The sequence below is a fragment of the Chaetodon auriga genome, chromosome 22 (assembly GCF_051107435.1).
Source record: "Chaetodon auriga isolate fChaAug3 chromosome 22, fChaAug3.hap1, whole genome shotgun sequence".
Taxonomy (NCBI): Eukaryota; Metazoa; Chordata; class Actinopteri; order Chaetodontiformes; family Chaetodontidae; genus Chaetodon; species Chaetodon auriga.
Window position 1 is genome coordinate 465,957 of NC_135095.1, and position 18,250 is coordinate 484,206.

The 18,250-nt window shown below is 43.7% G+C and overlaps 1 protein-coding gene across 3 annotated transcripts in view; it reads left to right on the plus strand.

Annotated features, from left to right (window-relative positions):
* cog5 (component of oligomeric golgi complex 5) overlaps positions 1 to 18,250 on the plus strand; it is a 157,756-nt gene that overhangs the window by 137,474 nt on the left and 2,032 nt on the right. For all 3 annotated transcript variants that reach the window (XM_076721821.1, XM_076721822.1, XM_076721823.1), the window contains 6 exons: positions 6,786 to 6,848; positions 7,135 to 7,238; positions 15,364 to 15,601; positions 15,779 to 15,855; positions 16,583 to 16,709; positions 16,907 to 16,986. In XM_076721821.1, the coding sequence (XP_076577936.1) occupies positions 6,786 to 6,848; positions 7,135 to 7,238; positions 15,364 to 15,601; positions 15,779 to 15,855; positions 16,583 to 16,709; positions 16,907 to 16,986 (689 nt within the window). The remainder of the gene's footprint in view (positions 1 to 6,785; positions 6,849 to 7,134; positions 7,239 to 15,363; positions 15,602 to 15,778; positions 15,856 to 16,582; positions 16,710 to 16,906; positions 16,987 to 18,250) is intronic.

Here is an 18,250-nt window from a genome sequence, read left to right on the forward strand (position 1 = left end):
CAAGTCTGTTGTCAATTAATCCTGAGATGGAGGATTATTTTGGCACCAGAGTTATTATGGAGCATTCAAAACATGAGGGAACTTCACACAGGTCCAGTGATTTTTTGAAAATATATGTGTGGATGGGTGTCAGCTGCTTAACACAGACTTTCAGAAAGGAGGGAGACATGCTATCTGATCCTGATGCCTTCCTGATGTTCTGTCTCTTGAAGAGGTGACACATCCTGTTGACTGATCCTGAGTGCTCGTGGGGGGTCAGGGTGGAGAGATGCAGGGGGTGTGAATGGTTGTTTGGTGTCTAAGCTGGGGAGGGTGATGAGTGTTCATGTGGGCCTAGCAACTCCTCAAGAGAATGTTTTCAGGTCACCAGCCAGTTGATCATTCTCAGCTGTGTGCAGGAACGATCTCCCAAGTTGGTAAGGTCCTTCAGTTTTCTCTACGGTGACTAAGTGTTGGTAGCTGATAAGCTGTCCTCCTGCTTTTTGGTGTTGCACCTCTTGCTACTTTAATCTGCTTTGTCAGTGTGTTTCTTCTTGGTTTTACAAGACTGTATCCTTGCTTCTGTAGGCCTCCTCCTTAGCGTTGTTGTTGTATGTGCAAAAGGATGTCACAATGTCAGTGAGTTCATCCAGAAACCATCAACAGGCAACAAAGTTGATAATTCAACCTTCAAGGACTGACTTGACCTTCTGAATCAGTTTGTTGAGTCTGTTGGTGTCAGCCACCCTTAGGCTCCTGCCGCAGCAGACCACAGCATAGAAAAACATTCGTGGCATGGTGCTGCAGACATTGAAGGCCTCCTCTGTCATATCTGTCCCTTATGTAGAGATCTGCAGAGTATGGGTCCTTCATCTCTCCCCTAATAGTAATTGGAGTAACTGGAGTCCTGGATCACCTGAAGTCCACCACCAGGTCCTTTATTTTGTTGACATTGAGCTGCAGGTGGTTCAAGCTTGCACCAGTTCACAAAACTGTCAACCACCTTCTGGTACTCTGACACATTCTCGCCCCCAATGCATCCACCAACTGCAGAGTCATCAGAGAACATGTGTAGGTGGCAGGTCTCTGTGTCATACCTGAAGTCAGTGGTGTACAGGGTAAAGAGAAAGGGGGATAGGACAGTCCCCTGTGGAGACCTGTACTGCTCACCACGCACACCATGTGCTACCAATATATCACGGTCATCCAGGGCATGCGAAAAAAAAAACACATTGGGCATAAAACGCAAACCTGAGAACCATTACTCACTCAGAAAAACCTCAGCGACTCCCTCTGCTTTTTCCTTTGGCCTATGGAATTGCCAGTCTGCTGTAAACAAAATCGAAATTATCCAAGCACTTGCAAATCTACATCAAATTCAGGTACTAGCCCTGACCGAAACCTGGATCCATCCAGAAAACACAGCCACACCAGCTGTGTTCTCAGCTGACTCTACTTTCTCCCACACACCTCGTTCTGATGGACATGGAGGTGGCACAGGCGCACTCATTTCCAAAGACTGGTAATTCACCAAGCCTACTCCTCTAAGCAATAACCCTTCGTTTGAATGTTATGCAATGATGGTTACTGCTCCCATTAAGCTGTATACATTTGTCTTATATCGCCCACCTGGGCTACTGGGGAACTTTATAGCCAAACTGGACATGCTACTCTCAGCCATTCCTGAAGATGACACCCCACTGATTGTCATGGATGACATGAATATCCATCTTAACAAACCCCATGCGGTTGACTTCCTTTCACTGCTGTCCTCATTCAACCTCAAACAGGTCTCCACCGCTCCCACACACAAGTGGGCAATACTCTCGACTTAATTGCAATTCAAAACTGCTGCACGGCTAAGCTAACTGTCACCCCCTTACATGTATTAGACCACTTCTTTATTCAATTCTCTGTATCCTTATCCCTATCCACACTCTGCCGCAACCTCTGGTCCCTCTCACTGGCTCAACTCTCCAATGAGGTCTTGGCAACCATGCCTCCTCAATGTGTTTTCTCCTCACTTCCTGTGAATGAGGCAACAGACACACTCTACTCTTCGCTAGCCACCTCTCTACACAAACTATGCCCACTCTCATCCAAACTTGCTCGTAAAACCCCCACCAGTCCATGGCTCACCAGTGTCATCAGAGAGCAACGGGCAGTGCTCAGAGCAGCCGAGAGAAAATGGATCAAAACCAGACATCCCTCTGACCTCAGGGACTATCAGACTCTCCTGACTGCATTCTCCTTCCATCCAAAAAGTGCCAAGTCCACTTATTATCAGGAGAAAATCAATAGCACCAAAGATGCTCAGAAATTATTTTCTGCTTTTAACTCACTACTCAACCCTCCACCACCTCCACCCTCAACTTTGCTCACAGCCGATCACTTTGTATCTTTCTTTGCTGGTAAGGTTTCAACCAACAGTAACCTGTTCTCTGAGCCTGACCACCTCAGTAGGATATCACCACATAACAGGGCCTCACTCTTCTCATTTTCCCATGTCACAGAGGAGTCTCCAATCTTCTGCTCAACTTTTGCCCCACTACCTGTCCATGGACCCTATACCCTCCAACCTCCTGCGGGCCATCTCGCCCACACGCTTGCTGTCACCCACATGATGGTGGCTGCCTCTGACACAGTTAACCCACCAAATCCTCCTCTCCACACTCACTGAGCTTGCTTCTCAGGATCTGCTCTCCACTGATTTGAGTCCTACCTCTCAGGGAGATCCTTTGCAGTGTCTTGGAGGGGAGACTTACAATTACAATTACAATTTGTCATTTTGCAGACGTTTTTATCCAAAGCGACGTACAAATGAGATTTTCATACAACACAAGCGAGGTTCTAGACGGGAGAGAACAACTTAATGAAGTGCCCTAACGCAACTTTCTGGTCCAACTGGACATAGGTGCTACAGGACAAAAAAGTGCATAGAGTCGATAGAATTTTTTTTAATATATATTTTTAAAGAGCAAGGTGTTCAGTAAAGAGCTTGGTCTTTAGTCTTTTTCTAAAGATTGCAAGGGACTCGATCGAATGGAGTTTGGTAACTCCATTCCACCACCTGGGAACCACAGAAGAAAAGAGTCTAGCTAGAGACTTAGGGCTTTTTGGAGGTGGCAGCACCAGGCGCTGTTCCTGAGCAGAGCGTAGTGAGCGGGAGGGAGCATAAACCTGAATGAGGGAGTTCAGGTAGGTTGGAGCGGTTTTGGTGGCAATTTTATATGCAAGCATCAAGGACTTGCATACTTGATGCGGGCAGCAACGGGGAGCCAGTGGAAGGATATGAACAGCGGAGTGACATGCGCTTGTTTGGGTTGGTTAAATACCAAGTGAGCCGCCGCATTCTGTATCATCTGCAAAGGTTTTAGCGAGCATGCTGGGAGCCCTGCCAGTAAGGAATTACAAAAATTGAGGCGTGATAGTACCAGCGCTTGTACTACGAGATGTGTTGCATGCTCAGACAGGTAGGTTCTGATCTTTCTGATGTTGTACAGGGCGAATTGGCATGACTGAGCAAATAGAGGCCACATGCTCTTTGAAAGTTAGCTGGTCATTGATCAAGACACCCAAGTTTCTGGCAGATTTTGCGGGAGTGAGCAGACCCAAGTCAAGCTGGATACTGATCTGTTGTTGTATAGAGGGACCAGCTGGGATGACAAGGAGCTCAGTCTTTGACAGGTTAAGCTGACGGTGTCGTTCCTTCATCCATGCCAAGATATCGGCGATGCATGCTGATATCCAAGCCGAGACCATGGGGTCATTTGGTGGGAACGAAAGGAGGAGCTGAGCTGGGTATCATCAGCATATGAATGGTATGAGAGGCCATGTGAGCGGATGACTGCACGAGTTACCAAACTCTATTCAATCTGCAGACTCCCTCTCGATCTTTAGAAAAAGACTAAAGACCAAGCTCTTTACTGAACACCTTTCATAACAATTAAAAAAAAAATGCTCTCCATTCACTCTATGCATTACTTCGTAGCACTGCCTCATAGCACCTATGTCCAATTGGACCAGAAATTAGCGTTATGACACTTACTCTTGTTTTTCTCTCCTGTCCAGAACTTTGCTTGTGAGGTATGAAAATCTCATATGTATGTCACTTCGGATAAAAGCATCTGCCAAATGACAAATTGTAAATTGCTATATTTCAAATTTATTTTTAATTGTCAATTTGAACTTTCATTGTGACCCAAAAACATCCTCCATATGGCCTGGATGAAAATTTTAAAATTTCTCCAGCACTGCTGTTGGGAACAAAGTTATCTGTATGAACTGATTTGATCTGAGAGGAATCTTCTCTGGCTTACTAACTTAAACTGGCTCATTCAGTATGTCATCTTTTACTTTGCTGTCATGACGTTAACACTTATTCAGACATGTTAAATTGCCCTTACAATTACATAATGAGGTGTATATCTGAAAGGGGTTTTAGACATTTATGAATGATCTCATGATATTTACGCAAAAAGATGCTATCAATGGCTTATGTCTTCTTGGTTAATCAGCTTTAATGAATAATGAAAAGGTTGTAAAATAGGGTGAGGTAGATAGGAAAACCAATACAGACACATACAGTACAGTCAGGATGTTTTTGTACTATTTAGCATTAGTCAAACCTTTCCTAATGAAAAGTAATCATGATCCATCTGCCAACAGTGTTCCGTACTTGGTCCAATTATTATTTTTTTTTCATTTTACATGCTTCCATGCTCCCAAAATATACAACATGGTCTAAAATGCCATACCTATGCAGATGACACACATACTCATATCTCTAGCAGCAATGTCCCCAACAGTTTAGATTGTTAAACAGACTGTAATATTCTTTAAGCAATAAAATTATTTGGATTTATGACAACTATTTGAAATGACAGAGGTATTCCAGGAATTTACCATTTCACTTCCATGAAGTTGGTGGACTTTCAGATGACACATCTAGAACAATTAGTGAAATTTAAGCAGCAGGAGCAAAGTTATCATGATTTTTAATATCTAGTATGGGTCAAGCTCCAAAACTGCTGGATCTCACATTTCCCATTCTTCCTGGTAAATGCTCATGTCTTTCATAAACAATGTCACAGTTTGTAAGGCAGGCTTTCTGCTATAGGTGAGATAACTGTGATGACATTCCCCAGGACTATTTTCTCAGATTTTGAGAAGCTCCTCCAGTGCCCCAGAGGACATTAAACAAATGTTTTCATGGGCTGAGTACTGCTCATGAGTTCCACTTTCAATGAGGATAGAACAGAATAATAGTCTGTACCAATTTTAAGAACTTAACTTTGAGTATACCAGTAAGACCATAATTTTACACTTGAGAAATTAAACAAATGTCAGACCATATGCCAAAAACATCTTCCTGGTTCTCTCTCATCTTGACTATTGCAGTGCCCTTTTAATTGGACTATCAAAGCCATTTACAGAGCTTTGAATGGTTTAACACCTGTGCAGATACAGTTAGGTCTAGAAATATTTGGACAGTGACACAATTTTCATAGTTTTGGCCCTGTATGCTACCACAATGGATTTGAAATTAAATAATCAAGATGAAATTGAAGTGCAGACCTTCAGCTTTAATTCCTGTGTTGCTTTTGCAGTATGTTTTGGGTCATTGTCTATCTGTACTGTGAAGCAATCAATTTTGCTGAATTTGGCTGAATGTGAGCAAATGTTCCTATAGACTTCAGAATTCAGTGTCTGTTTTTTCTCAGAATGTACCAAACTGTTGATTTGGCCACTCCTAATGTTTCTGCTATCTCTCTGGTGGATTTTTTTCTTTTTTCGCACCCTAAGGATCACTTGCATTGAGAACTCCTTTGACGCAACAGCGTCGAAATGAAAATACCACACCTGAAATCAATTCCAGACCTTTTACCTGCCTAATTGATGATGAAATAACGAGGGAATAGCCCACACCTGCTCATGAAACAGCTTTTGATTCAATTGTCCAATTTCTTTAGATGCCTTAAAATGAGGGGACTATGTATGAAAACGTTTGCAATTCTTAAACCCTTCCTCCAATTTTGATGTAAATACGAAATTATGAAAGTTGTGTCACTATTAAATATTTTTTTTGGACCTAACTGTAGGTGGCTTTGTCTCCCAGCCTTTGACTCAGGTCATGAGGCTCAACAGCATTAACGATTATAGAACAGGCTTAGGTACTATATAAATACTCTAAAAGTATAAAAACGCTCAATCCCACACTCAAAATTGGACACAACCCATATTCAGAAAATGTGCCTTTTAAGTGGGATGTCAGGACTTCTATACGGTCACCCCATAGTGCCCCCAGCATGGCCATGGCTGCAGTAATACCAGCAGCGCTAAAAGAGCTGCTCAGGCCTGTGAGAGATGACCAGTCAGAGCAGACAGGTTTTCGGAAGGGGGAGTGTTTCAGACAGAGGGTGAATACAAATGCTTTAGTAATGGACAGTATGAGAGAAGTAACATGTATTTTGCACATTAAAGTATATAAACATTTTCTAATATACATCTAAAATAAAAGCATGAACCTGAAAATGAAAATAATATGGGACCTTTAATAAGCAAGAAGTATGGAGAGACAGCTTTTACTATTGACCAAACGTGGAAACCTGGCACACCGTGCCCAAAAAGATCTGACAGAAAGCCTCTGTAAATTCCTTTAATTTCAATGTTTGTGTGTGTTTAATACATTTGATATAGAAGACTTTGAGCTGCATTTAATTTGCTGAAGGTGCTATACAAATAAAGTGTCCTATTATTTTTTTTTTACTTTTTTAACTTAAACTTCTTCTTTTTCATATTTGCAGATTTCCTCAGGATTGGGGTCATGTCCAGTGGCTGCTGCAGAGGCCCTCTCTTCTTCTTTGGAGGTACCACAGCAAACTGCCTTTTATTTATATATTATATATTTATATATTTTTACACACATCCACACACATACATGCACATAAATACACAAGTTGCTATGGCAACAGGGTGCCCCTAAGACATAACAACAGTAAAGTTCATGTGATTAGGTCTTTGTGGATGCCCAATACCTGTTGTCAGGTCTGGATTTAGAGTTAGGCTTGCTCTTTTTTCTGTGCTCCTATTTCCTCTCTACATTCCTTACAAAATGTTACATCAGAGGACAGAGTTTGTTTGTGTCTGATTCAGGGAGTGCAGACCCTGATGAGCAATGCAGTACAGCCTCTCCTGCAGTCAGTGAGTGACTCCATAGAGGCTATCATCATTACTCTACACCAAGAAGACTTTTCAGGGTAAGCAACATTTAGCCTGTTTCTGTTGCAGAACATTTTTCAGGACCCTGTGTTTTGACTAGAGGAACCAGGGACTGAATTCTAAATTTTGTAATCGGTACATCATTTGTTACTTAGCTTAAGCCTTCCTTGGTTTCCGTACTGACGTTATTATCGGGTGACAGTTAAGCCTAGTTTATGCTTCTGCGTCGCAGCGACGCCGTACCTACGGCGTACACCCGACGCCGTCACTGAGCATTCATAGTTCTGCGTCGAGGGAACGCGTTGCTCCGCAATTCACCGCCAAGCCGCTAGGGTGGTGTGGCTGTGTCTTTGTATGGTTTCGGGGGGCTCTTGTCGGATCCCCGTGTTTCACGAGATTTCCCTCCACAAATTGTTGGCCATTTGGCAGTCTTTATACTGCCGTGAAGAGGAGTTGTAGAGGTGGTCGTACTTGCGTACCTCCTCGATAATTCTTTCTTCGGCTTGGTCCATTTTTTCTTGTAGCTCTCACCACAGAAACTTTGAAAATGGCGGTGTTGTTGTGCTGCGACCATAGGGCTGCGACTGAACAGAAAATTACGTTCTGAGCGGACCAATCACAGTCCTCGACGTTCACGTCACGATGCGTCGACGCGACGCGTAGTCAGGATTTTTTGGAGGTGCGTGTCAGGCTACAGCGGAGGGTCCGCGTAGGGGTCTGCGTCGACGGCGTAGGTACGGCGTCGACGCGACGCAGAAGCATAAACCAGGCTTTACACTGATTATGATGTACAGCTCTGGAAAAAATTAAGAGACCACTGCATATTTTTCTGAAATCAGCATCTCTAGATGTATGACAGCCATTCAATTCTAGTATCTGTTGAATTCGAATACAAGCACACATCATTCTACTTAATGAGGTACTTACTCTTTGAATTAATCTTATTCAAAGAGGAAAAGTATAAAAAGCCCTGCTGTGATCATCACTATCCTCTTGCAATAGGACGAGCTGGATGGCGAAAACGGTGTTAGTAGTAGCTCAAAAGTAATTGGAATCAAAAAATAACTATTGACCATGTCAAAAGAGAAAAAGAGAATAGTTTAGAGTGAGGAAAAGAAGTGTTCAATTCTGGCTTTACTAGCAGAGGGATACAGTGAGTGTCAGGTTGCTTCCAACCTTTAAATTTCTAAGACGGCAGTTCATAAGAACAATGTCAAGCAGCAGACATTGGGGACAACAAATCTACAGACTGGCAGAGGCCGAAAACGACTCTCCACTGACCGGAATGACCGTCAACTAATTCAAATGTCACTCAGCAACCATAGGATGATGCAGAGAGGATGCTGGCGCGTATGGCTGCTGCTTCTCGCTCTGAAAAGTTTTATATTCTAGGCGTTCTGCTCTCTCCTGCTGCTGTTTTCTGCTGTTTTCTGCTTTTTGCTGCTGTTTCTGTTATACTTGCTAGCAAAAGCCGCCCACTTTCAACCTGCCTTTCAATTGGCTGACCAAAACTGAACGGACAACCGACCAATCTACCTGGGACTTTTCAAAGAATTCCTCCACGGTGGTGCTAGGTTTTTGCGTCGGGACCCGTCTCAATGTTCTGTGCACTGGCTTGGTCAGTTACTGGTGTCGAAGGACTTCTACTTTAGGATCCATCGCTGCAACCTGGTTGAGGGCAAACCCCAGCTTTCCACCTGTACCAGTGCGGCTGCGTTGGCCCTCTGGCTGGGACTGCTGCCTTTCAACCGAGCTGACCTAGCTCCCATCTGGCTGACATCCACCATCGCCGCTCAGTTGAGGGTAGAGATCTGAGTAGGTTTCCACTTGTCTTGGTGCAGTTAGCCCCTGGCTGGCTGGGACCGCTACCTTTGATTTGAGCAGGTTAGCTAGCCAGCGTTGGCTCCCTGAGCTAACCGACTACGTTGGCCTCCTTCGTCCTCCAACCGGAAAGACTTGTCTCTCCATCTGCCACGCTGTGGTTGAGGATCCTGCCTGCCTCTTCACCTGCGACAGCCACCATCCACCTCCTGCAGTGTTTGTTTCTCTCACAACCTCGGACATGATGCTTTACTATACAGCCATGCAACTCCACCAGCTAATTCCCCAAATGCCTCCTTCCACTGAACTCATCACCACGGTGAAAAAATCCCAACTTCTTCTCCGTCCTCGCTACATTCATCGAGGCTCCCGCTGCAAGTTAATGTACAGTTCTACAGCTACAAACATGATTCAATCGCTGAGGTCTGCGCCTGCTGCGCCTGCTGGATATTCCTACTTTGAAAACCCCCGTTCGGAGGGCAAAGGAAGGGGTATCGCTACCTTTTACCATCAAGACCTCCATCCCCACGCACTCTCCATCCCTGCTGCTCCATCCTTTGAACACCTCACTCTCAAACTACCCAGCTCTAAACCTCTCATCATCTCAATCATCTACCACCCCCCCAAACCCAACCCATCATTACTATCAGACCTCTCCGAATTCATCAATACACTGTTTTCTATCTCACCATCTGTTTTACTCCTTGGCAACTTCAACCTCCACATTGACTCCCCTGACTGTAAAAATGCTATGGACCTACTGAACTGCTTTAGCATCACCCAACACATCACACAATTTCCCCACCCATAACCATGGACACATCCTGGACCTGGTTTGCGCCACTGGCCTCCACATCCTCAGCATCTCCAGCACTGACCTCTCCATCTCCGACCACCTGGCCATCACATTTGCCATAGACATTCCTGCCCCCTGACCCAAACAGGACTGCACAATAACTTTCTGCAACCTGAAGTCCATCTGCCCAGTAGCTCTCTCCACCCACATATCCAACACTCTCCAGCCTCACCCTTCCTATAAACCCAGCTCCCATGGACCTCGTCAACATCTGCAACAACACGCTCTCAGCCTCCCTCAACCAACTGGCCCCCCTGAAAACCAAAACTGTCACTTTCATTCACTCTGCCCCCTGGTTCCCCAGAACTTCACAAACTCAAAAAAACAACTGAGACAACTGGAATGATTACACAAGAAAACTGGTCTCACAGTACATGCCCTCGCATACAAAGAGCACATGCACCTCTACAACTCAGCACTAAACAAAGCCCGCTCCGTCTACTACTCTGGCATTATTCACTCTGGATCCTCCAACCCACGCACTCTGTTTTCTGCCATTAACAAACTCCTCAATCCCCAGGACAATATCACATCCACATTTACCTCAGAGAAATGCAATAAAATTCTATCATTTTTTCATTCCAAGATTTAAAACATCCACACCCAGCTAATCACCTCCTCCGCCAGAACCTCCACTGCCTCCATCCCCTGACCACCGGCTTTCCATTTTCTCACCCATCACCACAGCTGACCTCTCCAAAATAATCTCCACCATGAAATCATCCACCCCCGCTTTGGACCCCACGCCCTCTGAACTTGTCAAATCTTGTTTCACCTCTCTCGCCCCACTCATCATGGACATCATTAACTCCTCCCTTACCTCTGGCACCGTTCCCCACCTCTAAAGCTTGCTGCCGTCACTCCCCTCCTGAAAAAACCTGGCCTTGACCCTGATGACCCCAACAGTTTCAGACCCATCTCCAACCTCACATTCCTCTCAAAACTACTGGAAAGAGCCGTCGCCACACAACTCAAACAATACCTACACTCCAATAACCTGTACGAAACATTCCAATCTGGCTTCCGAACCCACCACAGTACTGAAACAGCTCTTCTCAAAGTTACCAACGACCTCCTACTCTCCTCTGACTCCAGCTCCCTCACTATTCACCTCCTCCTCGACCTCAGTGCTGTCTTTGACACCATAAACCACTCCATCCTCCTCAGCTGTCTGCAAGCCATTGGCATCATTGGCTCCGCCCTCTCCTGGTTCACCTCCTACCTGTCCGAAAGATTCCATTACATCTCCATCAACAACCACAAATCTCACACCTCCCCTGTCTCACACGGAGTCCCTCAAGGTTCAGTGCTTGGTCCAACCCTCTTTATCCTTTACATGCTCCCTCTAGGTCACATCATCCACCGCCATGGTCTCCATTTTCACTGTTACGCCGACGATACCCAGCTGTACATCACCACCACTGCCATCACTCCTGTCATTCACTCCACCCTCACCAACTGCCTCACCGACATCAAAACCTGGATGAACCACAACTTTCTCAAACTCGACTGCAATAAAACTGGAATCATCATCTTTGGTCCTAAATCCAACCTTCCCACCTCCCAGAATTTCTCACTGTGCATTGATGGACACTCTGTCACTTCCTCCCCCCTGGTTCGAAACCTAGGCATTATCATGGTCCCCACACTGTCTTACAAGTCACACATCAACCACATCACCAAAACATCCTTCTTCCACCTCCGCAACATCGCACACCTTCGCCCCACCCTCTCCCCCTCAGCCGCTGAAACACTCATCCACGCCTTCATCACCTCCAGACTTGACTACTGCAATAGCATCCTCTATGGCCTCCCCTCCACTGTTTGAAAACTGCAATATGTCCAAAACTCAGCTGCCCGATTACTCACACACTCCCCCTCTAGAGAGAATAGAGAGAGTAGAGAGATGTGAATAGAGAGAACACATCACTCCCATCCTCCGTCAATGTCACTGGCTTCCCATAAAACAACGCATCAATTTGAAGATCCTCCTCATCACCTCAATAACCTTGCACCCCCCTACTTAACTGATCTCCTCCATCGTCACTCCCCCAGTCGCCACCTCCGCTCTGCTGACGCCAACCTCCTCACCCCCATCATCAGGACCAAATACCGCACCCTGGGGGACAGAGCCTTCGCCATCACTGCCCTTGCCCTCTAGAACTCCCTGACGCTGGTCATCCAGAACTCTGACTCACTCCCTTCATTTAAAACAGCTTAAATCTCATCTTTTCAGGACTGCCTACAACATCTGACAATTTTCATTTTTCCACTGCCGTCTTCCCACCCTCTCTCTCTTATTGTTTTGTCTGTTGTCTACTGTCATAGTGAAGTGTTTTGTTTAATGTCATTGTCGAAATGTTTTTCTCATATTGTAAAGCGGCTTTGAGTATTTAGAAAAGCGCTATATAAAACCATTGAATTATTATTATTATTATTATTATTCATTCATTCATTCATTCATCTTCTATACCCGCGCATCCCATTTCGGGGTTGCGGGGGGCTGGAGCCTAACCCAGCTAGCAATGGGCGAGAGGCGGGGTACACCCTGAACCGGTCGCCAGCCGATTGCAGGGCTACATACACAGACACACAGACAGACAACTCACACACTCACACTCACACCTACGGATTAATAATAATAATAATTATTATTATTATTATTATTATTATTATTATCAAGTGACCTACAAAAAGAATGGCAAATGGCAGCTGGGGTGAAGTGCACAGCAGGAGTGGATTGAACCAGGCTCCTAGGGGCAGGGCTCAAGTCGTGTAAAGCTTCAGCAATGAGAAGCAAAGAAGAGCCAGGCTGAGGTTTGCAAAAGACCATAAGGATTGGACCATAGAGGACTGGAATAAACTCATCATCTCTGATGAGTCCAACCCTCAGCTTTGCCCAACACCTGGCAGTCTAATGGTTAGAGGGAGACCTGGAGAGGCTTGCAAGCCAGTGTCTCACACCCACTGTGAAATTTGGTGGATAATCAGTGATGATCTGGGGGTGATTCAACAAAACTGGAATCAGGCAGATTTATCTTTGTGAAGGATGCATGAATCAAGCCACATACAAGGTTATCCTGGAAGAAAACTTGCTTCCTTCTGCTCTGACAATGTTTCCCAACTCTGAGGATAGGCTTTTTCAGCAGGACAATGCTCCATACCACACAGCTAGGTCAGTCAAGGTGTGGATGAAGGACCACCAGATCAAGACCCTGTCATGGTCAGCCCAATCTCCAGATCTGAACCTCATTGAAAACCTCTGGAATGTGATCAAAAGGAAGATTGATGGTCACAAGCCATCAAACATAGCTGAGCTGCTTGAATTTTTGTGCCAGGAGTGGCATGAAGTAATCCAACAGCAACGTGAAGGACTGGTGGAGATCATGAAAAGATGCATGAAAGCTGTGATTGAAATCAGGGTTATTCCACCAAATATTGATTTCTGAACTCTTCTGAATTTGAAACATTAGTATTGTGTTGTTTAAAAATGGATATGAACTTGTTTTCTTTGCGTTATTTGACATCTGGAAACACTGCATCTCTTTTGTTATTTCGACCATAAATGCTCTAATGACAATATTTTTATTTTGAATTTAAGAGAAATGTTGTCAGTAGTTTATAGTATAAAACAGAAATGTTCATTTTACTCAAACACATACCTAGAAATAGTAAAATCAGAGAAACTGATAATATTGCAGTGGACTCTTAATTTTTTCCAGAGCTGTATATATGCGATCCGCTAATATTGGCTGATATGTCGATCTAGGTCCTTTTCATTCTCAAAACAACAGACTTGGGTCAAATGATGATGAATAGCATTGTCCATCACCTCAATGAATTTTGCCAGTTTCAAACAATTAGTCAGTGTTCATGTAGAGTGAGCACATATTATTTTGTGTCTTGAATAGGTTTTTTTTCTGAGAAGTTGTACTTCTCAATATAATAATAATAATAATAAAAAAGAAGTGTTTAGGATCGGTATCTTATCAGCACTAGCATTGAAACATGCCAAATGATACTGTTCCTGGGCCTCTCAGTGAAAAAGATCAATGCAAGATGAGGGTCTCAACAAATGTTGTGTTCTTAATTCATCATTCAGAAATGGAATTTTAATATTTCCATTCATGTATTCAGGTTCCAGCCTCATTATAAGGTGAAACTGTGTTTATTAACCTAATGCTGGTTAATAAAGCTAACCAAATTTTAATGTCGACTGTGCTCATAAAATACTTCAAAAAACGTCAGACTTGAAAATGCATACCAGCTGAATTTACAGTAGGCTGTAAATCGACTTCATACAGATAAATACACATCAAGCAAGAGAAAATTAAGTATCATCAACACTTGACATCATCTGTAAAAAAAAAAAAAAACATTGCCCTGCAGCTGCAATTTAGCTCAATTAAGTATAAAAATATTCACCATTCACTCATCATTAGTGAGTGTTCAATAAAGATCCACTCCCATTTAGTTGGGTTTCATTATTCAAAAGGCAATCTAAGATCATTTTCTATAGAAACAAAACAAATGCAGTGATTCAGTTTGTGTGTGAGTTTGTGCCTCTTTCAGTTTGAAGAAACAAGATGACCTCAAATCCACAATGTTAGCATGTGTCACATCCTGCAGGTGTAGTGCGATGCGGTCAACAACCATTAGCATCTTCTGGAACTGGCATAACGTGGGGATATCAAGTTTTTTTTATGTGTTTAAAGCTGCAGTAGATAACTCTTATAAAAGTAATTTTTTGTCATATTTGCTAAAACTGTCCCTATGCCCAGACAGCAGTTCATGAAACATATAATCTGTGAAAAAAACAGCTCCATTGGTCCCACCTACTGCTGCTACTGCAATTTGCAAGAATCCACAGCGCCCGACACAAAACAGCCAACCAGAGCCAGAGGAGCGTCTGAGGGAGTGTCTGACATCTGTCAATCACTACTCACACATGCTGCGAACCGCCCCCTCCCTCCATTCATGCTGCCGGCTGCCGCTCAGTCAAACAGCTCTGTGAGCAGCATCAGAAGGCTAGTGAAAGCTATGGCGGAGCAACAGCCACCCGCAAAGGAGAAACTGCCCATACTGCCGCTGCCAACAACAGCATATACAGCTAAGACAACAAATAACTATAAAGCTAATATGGTGATTGCTACAGTAACACTCCGCAGCGCGTACAGTATGTTAGCGACTGTGATGTAGTGGCTGGGCAGAGTTAGCTTGTTTCCAATGCTAAGGCTAATGTTACTGTTAATGTTAATGTTACAGCAGCCGCGCAGACACCGCATGGAGAAGGGGCTTGGAGGCAGGGCATGAGTGCAGCGGAGAGGGAGGGGGAGTGACATGGAACTTGTGTTGGTTCAAATTTTCAGGCTACGTCTGCTCTCTTCTCAAGCTTACTTACTGCAGCTTTAATTTTTGTATTTTGATGTAATTTTTTGTGTGTGTGTGTGTGTGTGTGTGTGTGTGTTTGTGTTTGTGTGTTGCAGGCCTCTGTCCAGCCCTGATAAGCCAGACGTTCCATGCTCTCTCTACATGAAGGAGTTGCAGGGCTTCATCTCCAGAGTGATGGCTGATTACTTCCGACACTTCCAGTGTTTGGACTTCATCTACGAGAGCACCGAATCCATCGCTCAGAGAGCCATTGAGCTGTTCATCCGCCACACCAGCCTGCTGCGCCCACTGGGAGAGGGTGGCAAGATGAGGCTGGCTGCAGACTTTGCACAGGTAAGGGGAACATTTTCAGACTGCTCATAGGCCAATTCTAGGCTTTTTGGGTCCATGATGCCAAGGTCATTCACCTGTAATATTTGTCTGTTTGTGTGCTCTGTGTGTGTGTGTGTGTGTGTGTGTGTGTGTGTGTGTGTGTGTGTGTGTGTGCACGCACACATATGTATGTGTCAGATGGAGATGGCAGTGGCTCCTCTGTGCAGGAGAGTATCTGATTTGGGGAAACCTTACAGAATGCTGCGCTCCTTCAGGTGTGTATGCTCATGTATCATGCAGATCAGCAATGATCACAATCATTTGTCCTCTTTGTTTTTATTGTATTAGAGTGATTTGCATCATCATTTTTAGTAGAAACATGCTTTGAGCAGGAGCCAGTGAGGAGTTAAGAGTCACTTCACCCAAATTAAACTACATTCACATTATAGCTAATTTCCCACTGTACCTCACTGACAACCTAGAACTGGTTTCAATTCATTCTATTCATTAGTTGGTGTGTTCAAGGAAACCATTTTATCTGAGATGAATTTGGTACTTCTTTGCATGATTATAAGGTTACTGTTGTTGTAGAATGAGCCTTTTATATCTACAGAGGGAGTGGGTCATCTTCCATGGAGTTTGCTGTGTTGCACTGCCATGTTTCTACAGTAGCCCAGAACAAGACAAACCAAACAATGATTTCAGAGAGGGCTTTCCTGTTTTAATTGGCCACTGCAGGGGAGAGAGAGCTGAGGAGTATTCAGTTGGTTGCAGTTTGCAACCTCAAACACAATCATTTAATAACTGAAAGAAATGGACTGAAACCACTGCCTGCCTGGAAGGAAGGAAATCAAAACAACATCTAAACACTGATGTTGTGGAAAATATTTAGGAGCAATATAAACTCTACATGATTTTTAGCTGATGAGAAGACATATTTTGATTGTTTCTGAATGTGTCCAGTATACAGTGTACACATTATATTGTGTGGTTTGTGTTTAGGCCACTGCTGTTTCAGACCAGTGAGATGATAGCCAGCAGTCCAGCTGTGGGTGAACTGATCCCCTATAGCACTCTGCTGCACTTCCTCCTCACCAGAGCCCCATCTGAGCTCAAGTCACCTCACCAGGCCTGTACACACAACAACCTTGTTGTGATCTTCTCTTGTTAATAATACTTAACAGACAATAAGGATGTACACTAAGTCTGTGTGGAAACAGACATCTTTGATCCGTCAGCATAAAAGATGCTGACGGAGAAAAGAGAAAAGTGTTGACTTTCCACTGTATGACACAATAGAAACTAAAAGCACATTGTCCCCCACAGAGAGCAGAGTGGTCCATCGCCCGTTACTCCCAATGGCTGGATGACCATCCCTCTGAGAGAGACAGGCTCACTCTCCTCAGGTAATATTTTTTTACGTTTGCTTATTACTTTCATAGGTCAGCATACTGGTACATCACGTGTCATACACATATCTGCCCCAGCTGCATGCAGGAAATCCCTCCCATCAACAACCTGTCAGTCAAGCATTCTTAAATGCCGTTACCTCAGAGACCACAATGTACAGAATCCCTTTGATTTCACTGTGATTTTAGTTGTGGTGAATGATCAGCCTCTAGTGGTGAACTGTGAGTTACAAATAGTTCAGTATGTTTTTGACAGTTGACTACAAATCAAGTGTAGTTACTTTCCTTATTCTTGGCAGCAGCTGGCTTCAGTTCATTTTCATTATGAAAATGGACTTGTAGAGACATCCAACCTGTGGCACTACAGCATGCATTGTGCGCACGCAGGCAGTGAGAGTGAGAGTGGGTTACCATAGTTATGGGACAGGATTCTCTCTTTTCCTCTACAACCTAATTGTGATTCCTAAGAATATGTTATTAACTTAGTGTCAGTGTAAAATCATGAATGTAATTGGAAAGATCCCCAGATTACCCTGGTTTGGTTTGGTCTTCCAATTTATGTCTAGAGGGTGGCAAGTGTGCTGATCAACCATACTTATTCATCATTGCCCATGATTATTAAGACCCTGACCCCTGCAGTCAGAGGGAATTCTGTGACATAGCCTGGTGCACCGACTTCACCGATATTGAATCTTTCTCCAAACTAAAACTGAAAAGTAACTCACTCTCGCTCCTGCCTGCCTGCACACAGTGAAGAGAAGATCTGACTGTCTGTGTGCTAGACACACCACAAATTATGTGTCAGTGTCCTCTTTTTGTCCTGTTTCAGTTATGCTTTTCAGTGTGTGAGAAAATGGATGTGTGACGTAAGAACATGTAAAAGTAGACTGTCAAAATTTCTCAGTCAAAAAGAGAAAATTGGTTTAACTCCTCAGTGAACTGCTTCCTTGGTGGAGTTAAGTATAGCTATCATTTTCATGTTTTTTAGGATTTTGTTCACATTGAAAAGACAAATAAAAATAACAATTTTGTAAGAAAGTAAAAATATTCAACAATACCAATACATCAAAAAACTTATTTACAGTACACATGGCCTATCATTTCTTTGTGAAAACGTTGATATTGATTTGGGGACAATTACATTACTGGATACATACTGTCAAATTATATCTACTGTTTGCTAACCCAAACACAATGTTATTGGCTTTGAATCTTGCTAGTATAATGTTAGCATAGGATTCTGTGAGCTGAGTGAAATGAA